Below are 18,709 nucleotides of genomic sequence, written 5' to 3' on the forward strand. Positions count from 1 at the left end.
TTACTGTCTTTTTGGGAAGATCGTTGCTTGGTTGACGGAATTTTCAATTCAATATACTTATTTGATTAGCTAGCTCAAAGATTGACTTTATCGTTATCGTTTAACCCCGTTCCAGGTTTACTTTATTTGGCTTTCCTTTCCTTCCTTTACATGGCGAAAGACAAATTCATTTTTTCTCACCCGGAAACCTATATATATTTTTTTTTCTATCTTGTTTCGTTTCCTTTCACTTTATTTATTTTTTAAATAACATATTCAATTCATCAATTTAATTTTTAGTTAAAATTTAATTTTTACTTAATTTTAACTATACACTTCAAATTTTCTTCAATTTATATTATTTTCTCATATTGATTTATAAACATTCAGCTTTAATTATTTACATATACATATTCAATATTTTTTTCAACAAAGTAAATGAATAACTAGGTTTTTTTTCTTCTCTCTCAATTTGATTGTAAACGAAAAAAATGGATGAACAAAATTTTTCAAATTGTGTACTGTATCATTTATACTATAATTAATTTAATTTCGATATATTTATATCATATTTTTGTCTATATTAAAAAAATATAGATATTCTCTTCTAAGAGAAAGATATCTTTCAGCATTTATAGATTTAAATGGTTCTGCGTCGTGATTGCCAAGTCACGAATTTCTTTCGCAAATCTCAGTGTTGTACTAATTACCGAAAAAGAGGCAAAAAATCACGATATTGGAGTTAATTGATTTCTGGTTTGTTACTGCAAAATTTAAAACTTGTAAATTGATCATCTTAAAAATTTAGTTGTTAGTATTAATAGTGACCGCCGGCAGAGTGGTGAACCCGTGCCACAGGTCCTGGGTTCGATCCTCGGGCCGGGCAAGGTTGACTCAGCCTTTCATCCCTTCAGTGGGTCGATAAATGACCAAGCATGCTTGGGAACTAACCGGCTGACCATCCAACCGGAACATTTGCTGCTGCAACCCAGAGCCCAAGGTCAAGAAAACTGAGATGGGCACAGTAGGCATTGGCCCTCTATGAGCTGTCGCGTGTGAGGAGCACCCAAAAAAAATTTGAAACGAAAGTAGAACAATTTATTATCTATTTTTTGCTATGTTCCATTTTCTTTTCAATATTTTGGGTACTCCTCACACTATTGTATTGATATATTTTACTTTGGCTATATTAATAAAATATTAGAAAGCAATCTTTTTTGAGGATATAATTGTGTGAGCTGATGACGGGATTATATCTTTTTATTATTTTGTTTTCTGGCTTTTAATATTTTTTAAAATACTTTTTTTTAAAATTACTATTAAATTTAATTTTTATTTTAAACTGCATTTATGTGAGTACTGATTTTAACTCTTCAGTATTAATATCTTTTGATTAATTACTGCTTTTTATTAGTAAAAACCTTTTTTACATTTTTAAGTGCAAGATAAATTCCACCTCGAAAACGACATTTTTACTTTGATAAAGGCGACGCATATATTTTTTATGTCCTTTTAATTGATTAGATGAATAATTAAAATATCGACCATGTGGTATCAAGGTTGTTTCATTCCAGAAATGAGCGTTATTTGAGAGAATTTTAGTTTTGGCTAAATTTAGTCAAATTTTGCTTTGAATGATTATTCAAATATGATTTCAGCCCTCATTTCTTATGCAAATTATAGCCTGGTGATTAATGAATGAATTCATAAGTTTCGATTAAATTTTCTGATTACACTTTTGAATTACCGGAAAACTTTCAAATATTATTTTTTCATGAAAAGTAAGACTACAAGAAATTATAATTCTCAAATACGATTACAGCACGATTAGTTTTAATTATAATTTCAAATGAGCTTCATTAGTTTGTAATCAGGATTGTAGGCAATTGATTATTTTTATCACAATGCATAAATTGTAAAACTAAATGGATTCTGTTACTTACAGTTCACAAAAAATAAAGAAAAAAATTTAAATAATCTGAATAACTTTTTCTCTAATGATCAGATTTTCACGTACCAGATCTCAATCATAACCTCATTACTCAAAGACATATGTTTGGAATTCGACTTCTAGAGAACTATTTGACTAATTTTGTTTAAAATTGGTATTTTACTAAAAATTCTATTCTCTAAAATTGCGTAATTTTCATTTTTAAATTTTCTTTATTGTCTCAATTATTGCAAATAATAACAATTTAAAAATTCGAGGTATAATTTTATTTTTATATTTTTGGAAATGAATGGCATACAAAAAAATTAAAGGAGATTTTATTCGAATTTTAATTAGGAATTATTTTTAAAAGAAAAAAAAGTAACGGTAAATTCTCAACTCAATTCAAATGTAAATTTAACTTTGCAATTAGTTTTTTTTTTGTTTTATTATACAATATCAGAATATAAATAATGAATGATAATTGAGAAATTACAAATTGCTTAAGTTTCAACTTTTACAAAATATGTTTTGCAAACTCAAATTCAATTGAGATTTTGATAAAATAAGCTCATTTCTCAAAAATAATAAGAATGCATTTTAAAATTAAAGACTTGAAAATTATTAATGATATTAAATTCATCAGAAAACCCATTGTTTGAAAAAAAGAAAAAAATATCAATAAAAGTTGTGATATAGTATTATTTCTTAAATAAATTTTAAATATTCAAAAAAATCAGCTGAACATAAGATATATGGTTGGAGTAAAAAGAAGAAAAATGAATGGTATCAGAATTCGCTAATATAATTTTATTTAGTATTTCTGTATTGCTAAGTAAATAACCCAAGAAGCATGTGACCTTACGGTAGCCTTTTGTCGGAATTTAATTTTTATTGTCACGAAAATGTTTATATACTAAAAACCTTTTCTCAATAAAGCAAAAATATTGCAGTTTCAAATCCTTCATCGTAAAAATGTTAAAAATTATTTTTTAAAGTCCTTTTAAAAGCATTGCCACTTAGGTAAAATAACCAATTAGGTTCATAATGACGTTTTAGCTGACGTCACAGTGATCAGAATTACATTGTCCATTAAAATTTCATGACAAGGTGGATTTTAGCTGAGCATACAAGACGTTGCGAAAAGAAACTTTATAATTATCTAGATTTAAGACTATTTTCACCTTCACGCTTGAAAACCCTAAGACAACCTCGATTTAATGTTTTAATATCGAAGGTTGTTTTCCAAGGTTTTGGATTAGGATAATGTGCGCAGAATAGAGCAGATTGTCACAGATCTCGTTTTAAGGTTAGAAGGTTTACACGTAAACCGGATTAAAAACCATCTTAGGTTTACATTAAAAGGTTTGCGCTGAGTGAAAACAAACCTTATTTTGCTATCAGGGAAATAGCTTATTAGCAGGGAAGTCAGTCCCTCTGCAGAGGATGACGCATCTTCAGATCATCCTCAGAGATTTTTCCCAGACCGTCTCCAACAGCCCATTGTGTAGCTTTAGTGCGACGTAAATAAAGTACCCACCAATAAATAACTTAAACAAATTTTCACTTTAAACTCACCAGATTTACTTAATATCTTTTGACATACAACAGATTTGAGCTCACAAATTATAGTGACTGCTGTCAGTGTGCGGGTGTGACCACTTGGATCAGTCTGCGTAGGGACCGAGGGTATGCGGTATTGGTCCTCATTAAATTTTTCTACCCTAAAGTGCTTGACTTCCCGTGCTGACAGTTGGGCAACTGAAGCGGGGATGCCAGTCCCTCTGCAGAGGATAAAATTGCGATAGCATGTCTTTGGATCATCCTCAAGGATGCTTCTTCAACTGTCGCCAATAGTCCATTGTGTAGCTCTAGTGTGACTTTAATAAACTACAACAACAACAGCAACATAAATTATAGAACTTATTTTTTTTATAAAAGCAAAATTATTGGTTTAAAAATATCGCCTTTCAGAGTAAGCTGCAGTAAGCAGTTGTACACTTTTTAACCAGAAGTAAAGCAAGTAAAAGTACCGTTTCCTAAATGATTTAAATACCACCTGTAGCCCATTTCGATCTCCAATTTTAAAATAAGTAGTAGTAGTTCATTTATGTCGCACTAGAGCTGCACAATGGGCTGTTGGCGACGGTCTGGGAAACATCCCTGAGGATGATCCGAAGACATGTTATCACAATTTTGATCCTCTGCAGAGGGGATGGCACCCCTGTTTCGGTAGTCCGACGATCTGCAAGCGAAGTTGAGCACTTTACGGTAGAACAGTTTAGCGAGAAGCAATACCGCACACTCTCGGTCTCTACGCAGACTGATCCAAGTGGTCACCCACCTGCACACTGACCGCAGCTAGTGATGCTTGACTTCTGTGATCTGCTGGGAGCTCTGTCTCAACGATCTGTCCACTGCGGGACAATAAAGTTTCAGTTGAATCCCAGCCTTAGACCAAAGTTGACGCATCAAACTGGAATGAGGTCTTTGGCTCTTGGCCACCATGACATTATTGTTTTTCCTCAGAAAGTTGCAAAATTTTGTGGAAATAAGATGGCATCTTTATATTTAGAGATCAGAACTAGAAGTAGACAAATACAGTGAGAAGCAGTTATTGCAGTTTCATAATTCGTAGTCTTTGTTTATAAATACTAATGCAATTTTCTTTTTATTTATTTCTCAGATTTAATATTAGCTGTATTGCTTAGATATAAATAAGTTTTAATTCACGGTAAATATATTCTTTTTTAATTATAATCCTGCGCTTAAAGTGCGCGATGGATTTATTATGGAAAGTTAGTTCGAAAGCTAAAGAAATATTAACTCAAAAAGAAGAAGCATCTGAAAATCAAGGCGAAGTTAAAGCCGAAAGTTCTGACGATTTTGCTGCTGGACTTAGAAGTGAGAAACCCGTGTCATCTTTAAGTCTAGAAACACAACAAGGCAACTCAGATAGAGAAGCTTCTTCTGAAAGCGAAGGGGTTATTTCCGAACATAGTACTAGTCCTATATCCAAAGAATCTGATCGCAATTCTGAAGGAAATGAAGATCCAGAAAAGAGCGGTGTCAAAGTGGGCATTTCTGCAGGCGATTTAAAAGATGTCTCCAATAAAGCTGTAGAATCTGCTAAATCATTTGGAAGTCAGTCCTTAAAACCATTTAGATTATATATTTAACTCATTATAAAATTTATATATATACCTAGCTATTTTCAGATTGTAAATAAACATAATTATTACGAAGTTGAATCTTAATATTTTACTTAGTTGAACATAAATATATACCAAATTGAACCTTATCAAAATTATTTTACTCAGGTGAATATAAACATAATTATTTAATAATTTATAATATAGTTGTAATTCTAAAAAGTCTCTGTTTACTGAGATATAGTTGTGTATTTTCTGCTGTATTTTTAAATCATTCTAACTATGATGATCAGAAGCAGGGGTTTGTCTAGGTTTTTCTGAGAAGTACCTATTTTGTGAAAATTTAGACATAATTTGTGAAAAATTGAAATTCATATTAAAAAATCAACACAAAAATATGGATTTATCATTTCTCAAGGGATACACAAATAAAATTTAAAGAAAAAGTATTTTATGAAACTACCGTTTTTCCTAAAGTTGAATTTGTGAAGCTACCGTTTTTCCTTAAGTTGAATTTGTGAAGGTACCGCTAAACGGTAGTAAATTCGGCCTGGACAGACCCCTGAGAAGTTAATGTGAATATAAAAGTGCACAAAAAATAGGTGGGTATTATCATGAGTTCAAATATTTTAAATTCAACAAAGAATAATATGGTTCATTTAATAGAAAATTTTTACTTTTTCACATGGTCTGGCATATGAACAGACTGTTTTTTCTTTTTCTAATTTTTTAGGCTTCCTAATTATTGTGCTTGATGTCTAGAAAATATACGCATTTCTTGATAATTATCAAACATTTCGAAATTAACTGCGCAAAGAAAATTTGATTGTAACAAAAAGAAAAATACGATACAAACCCTTTTGTAAAGAAAAAAAAACTTTGCTACTACATGCTGTGTATGCTTTACAATTTAACAAATATCTTTTGTTCATTTGTTATTTATATGTTTAATATAATTTATGTAAAAATATGTTTAAATTTTCAAGTTAAAAAATTTTTGAGAAAAATCTCTTATAATGTTCTTAATGTCTGTTAATGTTCTTATAAGAAGTGCAAAACTTATACTTGTATTAAATATAACTTGCGTTTTAATTAAATGCCACCAATTTTTTTCTTATTTAATCTGCTTTGCATTAAAATAATGTATTAAAAAAAAACTGACTACTCAAATTTGGATTCAAGCAGATGTTTTGTAACTCTCTTTGGAATAATTTAATTTGTACCAATAATAATAATTTATTCATCTTAATTTGTTGAATTATGAATTTTAGTAGTATTAGTCCAGGCAAATCTTGATGATTATTGTATTTTTTCCCCACTTGCACTGCCAATTATTTGAGTTATAATTTACTAAATTCTTCCGATTATTTTTTAAATGACTAAATTTAGCTTAACTATATTCATAGTTTATTATTGAATAAAAAATAGGCATATTTTAATCGTTTTCATATTCTAATTAATAATTTGTAATCCCATTTCACCTTTTTTACTTTTTCTTGGTAAAGTATCTTATGGATATATTGTTCTTTTTATTTCTCTTTCATCTTCTATTTACTGATATGCGTGTGCAATGCATTTCCCCAGAAAACGAAATCAGCATGCAACTCCTTTATGTTTGATTGAGGGCATCTTATCATAAAAGCAACGATTCTTTCGAACACACAGCAGAAAATAAAACATTTGTCCTTTCCTTGTCCCCTCTTAACCTAAAGGTCTTGAAGGTCACAGAAGAAATATTGAAGTTTTCAATAAGGAGAAATTTTCCCGTTTTTCTGGATACTGGATAAATGGTTCTGTACTGTACTAACATTTGCTAAAATTTATTGCATGAATTATGTCAATTTTGACAAGAAAAAATATATTGTATCAATTCAATAATGTCCTTTTTATTATTGGTTTTATTTCTCGGTTTTTGTTATCGGTTTTCTTTCTTTCTAATTTGTTATTAATTATTTAATTTATAGGTTTCTTATATGGCATTGCAAACAAAACTGGCCGCACTCTAACTGAAACTGCTAAACAATTAAAAACTACTGTGGAAGAAAATGTAAGTCTTATTGTTGTAGTTTTATGTGTTTTTTTCTTTTTGCATTATTTAATTAAACTTTTATTTGAAACACTTATTCTAAAAATACTTTTTCTGGTGCTTCAGTTGTACCAACCAAAAGAAAAGTGTTAAATGTGTTACACTTGTGTAAAAATGTATTTTGAGCTATCAGATTGATTAATTTAATAAAAAATAATTTATCATGATAATTATTATACTTAGCAAATGAAAGCATAATTTTTCACGATATTCAGGGAGTTCGCCTTAAGCATTCGCCACCTCGTCAAATGCAATAAAATCGTAAATTTGGCGAATAAAATTGTGTTTTGGCAAAGGATTTTTTCCACTGGAATGAAAAAAATATATTTAACTCGATCCTCAAAATTACGATAAAATGAAAGAATAGTTTTCTATGTTAAAAAATTAATCTTAAAAAATTGTTAAGATTTGCATTTGGCGAAGACTTTCGAAAATTGGCAAATATTTTTGATATTCGGCTAATTACTTGAAATCCTTAGCGCGGGACCTGAATATTTCAAGGTATATTATTTTTTGGCATTTTTATCAAGTTTTATAGTTAATTGAACTTTGGTATTTTTAGTTGATTCATTTTTGGTTTGCATGAATAACACCAATAAAGCCATTAGCTTAATTTTATAGGGTAATAGACTGCAGAAAAGAGAGCCAGTGAAGCAAGAGCTTTCTGTCAGCTTATTGTAACTATAAACTATATAATTCAGGATGCAATTGGTGGCTTTTATGGAATGAATTTTTGATGCATATTATTTGGCAAAGATTTTTTTCTTTCCTTAAACAAGTGATGGATAATTGTATATGAATAAACAATTTGTTAACAAAATGAATACTGTTTGTCTAAGATAGGTACTCTGATTGCCACTGAGTGTGCGACAGTCTGGTGCTATGGAAACAAGAAGAGGGCATTTTAGGGAGGGTAGCTTCAATGAAGATTCTCCTTTTCTCTCGCCGAAACCAGTCCTAAAGAGGGACCGCGCACCCCTACTTAAAATAATCATTCCTCGTTACCATAGTCACCGCCACAGCTCCAGATGAATGCCTGGCAGAGTACCTATCTTAGACAAATAGTAATCAATTTATGTTATTTAGCTTTATCATGTACTGGAGGCTTCCTAGCTATTTCTATTCAAGAGACAATAGCAAGAGAAATATCTAGTATGTGATATTACAACAAAATTGTAATATGCGCTATGATAAATGATTTAAACGAGTTAATTTATTTTGATTTACTTTTAATGTTAATTTAACATGAAGTTTAAAAGGCAATTTGCATCAGTTCATTTGAACTTAGTTATTATTATTATTTCACAATCTAGCTTTCTTATAAAATGTAAGAAAAAATTGAAAGTATTAGATAATCAATTTGTTTTGTTTAAAAATTGATAGTTTGGAGTTAAAATTTGATATATAAGTATTTCATAGCTGTCATCTCTTCTGCATTTTGCTGACTCTTTTAAAACTTTCGCTCTGTTTTACGTCATTCTACTCAGAGACTCAAATCTTCAGCATTTTTATAAATCCATACATTAAATTTTCCCTCCCAATTTTGTGATTACTCAAATGTGTGTAATATCACATTGAGTGCCGTTTTGTGATAAAAAATACTTGGATATTACAGAAGCAAAATTCGACGTTTCGCTAATATAGAATTTCAATTTGTAAAAGAAACCTCTCGTATTCTTTTCTGAACTCACATGACAAACACCAAACTGACATAACTGTTAACTTCTAACAATCACCAAAGAATTCTGCATTTTTTGCATTTCTGTTTAAATTGTATCTAGAATGTGTCAAAAAGTGATAATCGAATTGCTCTATTTGAAATTCGTGTATTATAGTATCATGTTGAAAAAAAAAGAACCCTGAGATTTTTGAAAATCACATGGCAATCTATAGTAATAGTTGTCGGATGTGCCATCAATAGATCCACTTAGATTTACAATAAAATTGTCACAAATCGAAAGCATCTAAAAGTGATTCTTAAAATTCAAAATTCACTGCATATAATAAAATAGTGTTAAAAAATTTTGGTTATAAAAATCATATTAAAATTAAGTTTTTAATCATTTTTTCAGCAATATTTAATTGTTTTTTTTCTGTAGTTTCCTATGGTTTTTAAAATTCTAATATATTTAATTGATTATTACAATATGGAATTTCGAATTTGAGCTAACATTTTTTTAAAGCATTTGATTCATGACAATCCCATTGAAATGTCATACCTATTGATGATAGTTTTTTGGACGTTATTTATAATTTTTTCAGCCCATTTCACATGGTTTTTCAAATTCCGTTTTTTTTTATACGATGTTATTGTATACAAGCTATTGAAATAATATCCATAATCTCTAAAAAATATTGTTTGTTAAAATGTGTGTTGTTCAAATTTGACTAATCACTTTTTGATGCATTAAATTCTGGCTCTTTCACATGGTTTTTCAAATTCCAATATTTTTTATAAAATTTTATTGCATACAAAATATCTGAATAATATCTTTAATGTTAAAAAAATGTCGGTTGTTAAGATGATTTTGATTTTGTGTATTTTGATTTTACGTAATTACTTTTTGATGCATTCGATACGTGACAATGAATTGTAATTTCAAGTGGTTAGCTGATAGATTTTCGTGGTTATTTATCATTTTTCAGCTCTTTTCAAATTGTGATTTTTTTTAAAATATATTATTACGCTGTGCAATTTTGAATTCGGTTCATGACAATTTTGTTTTCGACCCACGTCTTTTTTCGATCGTTTTCTTGCTCATTTCTAATTTTTTCTTATTCTGATATTATTCATACTATGCTATTTCAAATTTAAGGTGTCTCATTTTGACAAGCAGGCTCAATTTGCAACTATTATAAATCAACATCCTTTCAGGATCATTTTTTCAGTAGCTGTTTGTGTTAATTTTTTTTTTGTTGCCATTTCCACATGTTTTTATTTCTGATACTTTCAATAAAATGTTATAGCTAGCAAATTTCATATCTTAGTTATCACTTTCTTACGTACTCAATTGGCAAAGATTTCATCTTTAATCCACATTAAACTCCAATCGCATTTTTGGCAGTTATTTTAACTACTTATCGTTTTATTGCCATTTCAACGTTTTTAAAAATCTCAAATTTTTAATGCATTATTATTATAAAACGCAACATTTTTGAAGTATTACACTAATTTTGAAACTGATTTATAGAATGTTAATTTATCTGCAGAGTAATTTTTAAGTTAAACTATCTCTTTGAAAATAAGACTTTTTTAATGATGAAATTAAAAACTTTATGTATTTTGTGGTTTCTGTAAAAGTAATGCAAATTTTTGTGAAAGACAATGCTTTTTTTTATTAATGGGGGCCTTTTGTTGGGGGGGGGGGTTGTCAACCCTCCCAACATAAGGCCCCAACAAAATTTTTTTGTTAAATGTGACTTACTAATAACCTACTGATAAGAATTTCAAAAGATTAATGTATCCTTAAGACGAAGTTGAAATTAAAATGATATTGAAATTTTAAATTTATTAGTGACAATCATTATCCTGTTCTTTTTAATTATTATCTTGTTGATCAGATTTTGATAATGTTTATCTTTGTACATAATCAAATATTGTATAGTTAAGTTCTAATGACTTTATTTGTCTCATGATAACGATAATAGATATTATTAAACACCTAGTGTAAAGAACTTTTTTAATTATATATGTTTTGAAATGTATTGATTTTTTATATCAATTTATAGAGTATTTTAGGAGATTTCAATAAGGAACAAGAAGCATTTGTTACTAGTAAAAATGCTGATGCCAAAAATGAATCTCCTCCTCCTTGGGTTGGTACAGATAACGAAGAAAGTGTAAAAGAGCAAGTTTTATCTTTGTCAGCAGTAAGTTCATATTTATACATATAATGTTTTTCTCTTTTGAGTTATTCTTCTTATTGTATTTGTAAATAAGTTGAAAAATTTAGATTGATAATTTTTCAACTTTTAACAAGGATGGCGCCAGACTTGTCTAGGCGGGTTCAAACAAATTTTTTTTTTAACGAAATTAGAATGAATTTTTATTAATTTAAATTAAAATGAATGAAATACTTTAAATTTTTTCTCCCATCATTTTTTTTCAAGTGTGTTTTTAAGAATCCAAAATTAATAATATTGATATTATATTGTGCAGATTCATTTTAATGTAAATTTAAATCTCATTTTTTTCCTGTTATTGATATAATTTGTAATGTATGGTGCAATTTACCACACATTGTAAACTTAAATATTACTTCTGTAATAAAGAAAAATAGTTATCCCAGTTAAAAAATTTTAAAATTTTTTCACTCTTATTCTCATAACACAAAAATTATTCGATCATAAAAGTTTTAAATTTCTTGTGCATTTAACAAAATGTTTAAAGAACATTATGATTAGAAAATGTTATTTTTTTATGTGCATCGATTGACTTTTGAATCATTGAAATGCTAAATTCAATTTTCTCTTCTGTAACTTTCAATAGTTCAGTTTTGCAAATAAGGTTAGAAATAAAGTTACAAGTCTAATTGCGATATTTGATTTTAAATCTCATGAATGCAAATCGCGATGGAAATGTTAATACGAAATGCAATGTGCAATTTTAAGATCTTGTAAATACGAATTATGATGTGTGACTTTTAAATTTCGAGAAAAGTCAAAACTGCTGATTTTTAAAATGCTTAAATACAAATCCCGATGTGTGATTTTTAAATCATGTGACAACAAAAAGAATAGGTTGGGTGAGTGTTGTTAAATTTGCATTTGTTTATGGGACTAAAATATACTCATGGTTTGAATTATTTTTTTGCAAAGGGGACCACATTTAATATAAATTTACAGATCTAATTTTTTTTATTCTTTTCGAAAGGTGTTGATTTTACTAAGATACGAAATTACTTTTTAAGTAACAGAAAAAGAAAAATTAAAATAGTATCTAATTTCCCGAGTTGTAATACTGTGTTAAAATAGCAGAATATTAAAAATCACAAGTAAAGATCCAGCAAAATCCCATTAACTAATCTCATACATCGAATTGACACATTACGCCTTTAAAATGCAATTCAGAGAAGGTTAAAGGTTTTATGATGGTAATTTTGTTAACTATTTCTGCTTTGAACTGCCCAAAAACATTTTTGCTTGTATCAGTCTTATGAAGCAATCTTATTAAGCATTTTCTAAGCATTGTTGTCAGTACCATTTTTGTATATTAATGTACATTAGTACATTGTTTGCAATGTTTGTTTTAAAATTTTCTTCTCAGGTGATTTTTTATTGAACAAAAACTGCAAAAGGTTATAAAGTTATTGTTTTTCATTGGAAAAACCTTTTTATTGGTCAGTTATAATGTTCATGTTAGTAGCTCTGTATGTTGTGTGGCAGCTAAAGTTTTAGATTATTCTTTCTATCATCTTAATCACTCATTACATACCTCTGTGTTTAACTGAGAGTTTTATTTCTGCTTTTAATCGAATAAATTTGTTCATTTTTTTTTATATGAACTTCGGATTTTGGCAATTAAGTAGCATATTAATTTTCATAAAAAAAATTCATGGTAGTGGTTGTACCCCACATTCAGTTATATTGATAACGCTCGTAACTTTCAAATTTATATGAATAAATTTTATAAATTTTTTAAACAAAGTGATTAATTGAACTGTAATTATTTGCTTTATTTGAAATGGAGCTGTTAGATATGCTTTTTTTTCTCCAGGATAAACGAAATTTTCTTAGGAGTCCTCCAACTGGTGTTATGTTTGATTTTGACTTTGATAGCATGTATCCTATTGCTAAAACCATGCTAAAAGAAGATCCAACATTGGAGAAAATGAGATTTGAAATTGTTCCAAAACTGTAAGTTATAATATCCTATCAAGTCAACTCCCATTTGTTAAATGCAGTATAATCTCTAAACCTCTGGACTACTTAGATGTTTAGAAACTTTAGATGTTAACAATTTCCTGATTTAAGATATTTTACTTAAACCTTTAAAGATGTCAAAGTTGTGGGCCCCCCAAAAATTTATTCTTTTTCAATGTGAAAACTCATAGTTATTCTATTTTTTCCAGCAGTTTCTTGTTTATGTTTTAATATAATATTGTAACTCACGAATTTTAAATCACTCTATTGAATCTTCCCTTTTTAAATGGTATTCTTTTTTTTTTTTTTTTTTTGGCAATTATTTCTACATATTTTAACATGATTTTTAAAATCCCAATATTTTAGATAGAAACTTAATTATTGTATACTCAAATTTCAAAACCTGCATTCGGTTACCTAATCACTTTTGAACCCTGATTTAATCATATATTGACGTGGTCTTATCAATTATTTTTTTGCCTGTAATCAAGAAATTTTTTAAGTAGTTTTTAATAGTATTATGAAAAATACATTTGAGTTATCACTTTTAAACGTGTTTAATTGGAGGTAATACTGAAGTAATATTGTAGAGTCATTTTAAGTTTATACTGTTGCAATTTTTAGAGTGATAGATTTGTTTTGAGATTTTAAAAACTTGTCTGGAATTACTAAAAATTTGTACAAAATTCCTGAACTAATGACCAGAATGGTTGAAAAAAAAATGCAGAAAATGTTTTTTTTTCAACCATTATATTTTATAAATTTTCTTGTTTTAATTTTTATTGGTATGTGGGATAAAATTTGTGAAGTTTGAAAGTTTTGTAATTCATATATTTTTGAATTTCGATAATAATTTAAAAAAATTAATGTCTGAAATCTTTTTAATTTTTTTTAAAATTAAAACTGTTAACAATTAGTCAATTTTATAGACCACTTTAAAAAATTATGATATTGTATAAATTTATCATATTGAAATTTTCGTAGCTGACTAGTTTTTTTAAAAAAGTGCATTTAAGGAAAAAAAATTGCCTATGTAAAGTGTATAATTCCTAAAAATCAATTTTAAAATATTTTTTGTTTTCTTAAGAGTAATACTAATTTTATGAAAATTAATTAAAAGAAAATTTTCAAACTTAGATTTGCAAAACAGAATTATAATTATCTGTGTTAGGAATAAAATCTTATAACTTCCTGTTTTAGAGTGGTTTGATCTGAAAGACGAAATTGCTTTTAACTTTAGAGAAGTTCTATATTCTGATTCTCTAAAATGTGTTATTGAATTACTTTTAGTGGCTTTTAGACATACAATATTAGGCAAAAGTTTGACCTTTTTGTTTCAAATTTAAGTTCTTAATGGCGCAGACCGAAAAACTTGGGGCTTTTCGTTTTATGTTATATAGATCATTTAACTTATCTTTAAACTTTCCTACTGAATATGCCAACATTAGTCTGAAATAGATCAATCTTAAAATGCTTTAAAATAATTTTTCATTACAATACTTAAAAAAAAAAAAAAATGCTCTTAAGTGTTTATTTTTAGCCGAAAGAAATTGAAATTTTCTACAACATTAGAGCTAATAAGAAAGAAATTAATTAATTTCAGTTTGTGCAGCTTTTGAAATTTAATCGCAAATAATGTAAAAAGTTAAAAGTTCTGGCTTAGTTATAGTAATATCTTAAAAATAAATTGAAAATTTCAGGTATTCACAAACATTTCAAAACATTCACAAACATTAATATTATAAATTATTATGAGATTTAACAAATACACTTATTTAAACTTGTGTAGTAAAAGATCTATACAACGCAATTCTATAAACCACACTAGCTTTGTGGGTGTAAATAATGAAATTTGCACTGTTAATATTTTTTTTAATATTACGAAAAAAAATGTTTATCAAAAGATGCAAGTTAATAAATTTATCTGGAGGTGGACACTTTTTATTAATTCATAGTTATAACAAAGTTATGTATTTGAAAAAAATCAGAAAATTTTTTTCCATTGTACATTGCGCTGATCAAAAGAAATTTTTAATGTATTAATAATAATCTTATTAAATTAAAAATTAAATCTTATTAAACAAACACATTTTATTTTACTTGATATTTTAGGGGCTCACTTGACAAATTTAGATCCTTGTGCATTTCCTTACTTTGATTTTAATACTTCTTTTAAATTGAAAAGTCTGTATGATTCAATGTTCAAATTTTTGTACAGTAGACGCCGCTTAATGTGATCACATCGGGACGAACATGATTTGATAACAATAACCGATTGATTACAATAAACAAAAAAAAATTAATCTAAAAAATGATTTTTTTACAGACGTATTAAAATAAAAATTATATTAAATTAGGAGTTGTTGCTGTAAGACTCTAAAGTATTTAATAGAAATTAATGTACACTAAAGAAAAAGAATTAGTATACTTGCATATTTAATGATGAACTGCAGAAAACAATACAAAAGGTTAATTATTAACTGAAAAAGAAATCATCAATTGTCGATTGTTTAGCATTCTTTCGAAGCAAGTCATTTACGAATCGCTCATAATCATAATGTTTATGAAAGTGTTCTGCGTCGGCTTTGTTTTGCACACCTAGCCGTAAGACTTGAAGTGCCTCCCTCATCTGAGCAGGCGTCAGAATTTTGTCCTCGATAGCACTTTCGGGTTCATCATCGGCATCAGAATCTTGTGACGAAGCTGGATCTTTGACACATACGGCTTCGCAAATGTCCTCATCAGTTAACGAAGTAGAAGTCTCAACCTTCTCGTCGATCTCCATCCATGCTTCAAAATCCTCAGCATTCATATCGGGCGGGGGATTGAAAACGTCTTCCATTTCTTTCATTACAGCAGCATTGTTGTCCTCTGGTTGACAAAATCCTCCATGACTAAAACAATTTCAAATTGTTTTTTCCGAGACATTATTCCATGACATTGTTAACAAATGTATGACATCCAAAACATTTGTATTTTTGGCTAGATCGTTCGCATTAAGATCTTCAGTGTCTTGGTCTTCCATATTTTCTAAGTTCCTTGAACGCATTTCCTTTCTGTAATATGCCTTCAAGGTGCGGATAATTCCCTGGTCACACGGTTGAATTAAAGAAGTGGTGTTTGGTGGTAAGAACACGATATTTATCTTTCTTAATGAAACAGTTACATCATGCACAGTGCAGTTGTCTATGAGCAGAAGTATGTTCCATTTTAGTCGCTTGTCCCATTTCAACAGCCATTCGTTAAAGATGGTGGTAGTCATCCACGCCGTTTTGTTGGCAAAATAATCGACGGGCAGATTTTTCACACCTTTGAAACAGCGGGGCTTCTTACTTTTTCCAATCACTAAAAGTTTTTCTTTAGTGCCGGTCATACTAGCGCAACATAGCACAGTTAGGCGTTCCTTGGAGGTTTTACACCCTTGCGTACTTTCCTTCTGAAACATATAGGTGTGTTCAGGCAACGCACGAAAATATAGGCCAGTTTCATCTGCGTTATATACATCTTCATGTGAATATATGGCAATAAGTTTAGGCCATTCTTCTTTAATCCACTGATCTGCGGCTGCATTATCGGCATCTTTTTGTTCACCATGTGTCCTTCGGAAGAGTATGTTCTGCCTCTTTTTCCAGCGGTGGAACCATCCTTCTGTGGCTACGAAGTTTCCTTTACCCAATTTTGCAGCTAAATCTTCAGCTTTTTGGCGCAAAATCGGACCATTAACACGAGCGTCCCTCTCACGAACGTTTGTGAACCAGAGTTTTAATGCAGATTCAACCTCTTTGTCTTTTCCATCTCGATTTCTTTTACAATTCAGATTTTCGTTCAAAGTGCACTTTTTTTCGATATCTTCACGATTTTTTAAAATTTTGCACAAAAGCGACTGCGAAACTTTCAATTGAACAGCAGCATTCCTTTGGCTCATTTTTGGCAATTTATCGTAACGATTTAAAATGTCGTTGTTGTTGTTACTTTACGTCGCACTAGAGCTGCACAATGGGCTATTGGCGACGGTCTGGGAAATATCCCGGAGGATGATCCGAAGACATGCCATCACAATTTTGATCCTCTGCGGAAGGGATGGCACCCCCGCTTCGGTAGCCCGACGACCTGCGCGCGAAGTCGAGCACTTTACGGTAGCACAGTTTAACGAGGACCAATACTGCACACCCTTGGTCCCTACGCAGACTGATCCAAGTGGTTAACCACCCGCACACTAACCGCAGCCAGTGATGCTTGACTTCGGTGATCAGTCCACTGCGGGACTAACGACTTTGATTTTAATCTTTTTGTTTTGTTTTGTTTTGTCCCCATCCTTCAAGATATGATTATGTTGTTGTTGTTAATTTAAGTCGCACTAGACTGCCAAGGTCAAGTGGCATACCCGAAACAATGTTCTCTTTTGAAGGTCACCCCTTACCCCCTTCCCATAGTGGCTGGGACATATCATCTGTCGCATTGTTTAGTTCTTCTAAAAAGGGGCTCGTGACAAACATTGACTCGTTAGTGGCAGGTCTTCTTTTCTCTTTATTTAGGATTTCCGGGAATTTGAAATCGCACAGTGCTACGGAATTTTACAATGCTTTACCGAAAATGGCAAAATACCCCCCCCCCTCATAATAACACGTGTTTAAAAGATAATATACGAGCCCCGTTTGCACTTTTGGTAAGTTTCAGGAAACACTTCACAAAACACAAAAAAAAGTTTTCCTTGTTTTTATTGATTTCAGGAAAATAAAATGTACCTCTAAACTGATAACAATAAACGAACATTTGATTACAATAAACGAGGATTTTTCAATGTATTTTGATCTAAGCGGACGGGACTAAGCGATTTTGATAACATTAAACGTTTCATAACATTAACCGAGATCACATTAAGCGGCGTCTACTGTACTTCATAATATACAGAAAAATCAATGTGTTACATTGTCTGTTGTTGAAGCTGCTGATTATGACCTAGTTAATTTGTGCTTCACACATAGATTCCTGGCTCTTTTTACTGCCACCACAAAGGTAATCCTTTCTACCTGGATAGGCCTTTTGTTTTAATTTAACCATATGTTCTTTGCCTTCCTATCCAATGGCGCAGTATAGCTGCTACTGGCTACAACTAAAGTCTACATTAAATAAATTTTGTTGAGACTATAAAATTATGCGTAATTGGTATGTTTTTCGCCAATAAATTAGAATTAATCCATTATTAGTATAGTACAGTAGATAACCATTTATCCGGTATCCAGATAACCGGGAAACCAGAAAACCGGGGGAAATTTTGCTCGATTTTCCCGCCATTTTAAACTAGAACGATTTTAAGCTAAAACGAAAAAAGCGGAAATTGGACTCATCCTTGAAGTTGAGTAGAAGAAAATGTAAGGAAGGGGAAATTTTTTTCCCCCGTTTATCCAGAGAAGCGTCATTTCCTCCGTGACCTTGAAGGCAGGGAAGGGAGGAATGCTTTATTTTTTCCTTTAGGCCGTCAATCAAACTCAAGGGTGTGGCATGCTGGTTTCGTTTTCTGCTTGATTTACGAGGGGGGTGGGGAAAATGCATTGCTTGCATATCAGTGAACAGAAAAAGAAAAGAGAAAAATATATTTATTTGACATCGACTAATAAAAATAAAATCTTTTTCTTTTGAATAAATTCTCATTCTTTGGAAGTGCGGTATCAATTGCAAGTTTTTCTTGGTGTGGAATCA

At 29.9% G+C, this 18,709-nt stretch overlaps 1 protein-coding gene across 1 annotated transcript in view; it reads left to right on the forward strand.

The window, feature by feature from the left end:
• The first annotated feature begins 4,313 nt into the window (after positions 1-4,313).
• Sap47 (Synapse-associated protein 47kD) overlaps positions 4,314-18,709 on the forward strand; it is a 41,989-nt gene continuing 27,593 nt past the window's right edge. The window contains exons 1-4 of the mRNA XM_016062785.5: positions 4,314-5,053; positions 7,026-7,108; positions 10,877-11,017; positions 12,864-13,003. Coding sequence (XP_015918271.1) covers positions 4,690-5,053; positions 7,026-7,108; positions 10,877-11,017; positions 12,864-13,003 — 728 coding nt within the window. The 5' untranslated portion in view covers positions 4,314-4,689. The remainder of the gene's footprint in view (positions 5,054-7,025; positions 7,109-10,876; positions 11,018-12,863; positions 13,004-18,709) is intronic.

The sequence above is a fragment of the Parasteatoda tepidariorum genome, chromosome 12 (genome assembly GCF_982258835.1).
Source record: "Parasteatoda tepidariorum strain Cologne lab strain chromosome 12, Ptep-v5.0, whole genome shotgun sequence".
Taxonomy (NCBI): Eukaryota; Metazoa; Arthropoda; class Arachnida; order Araneae; family Theridiidae; genus Parasteatoda; species Parasteatoda tepidariorum.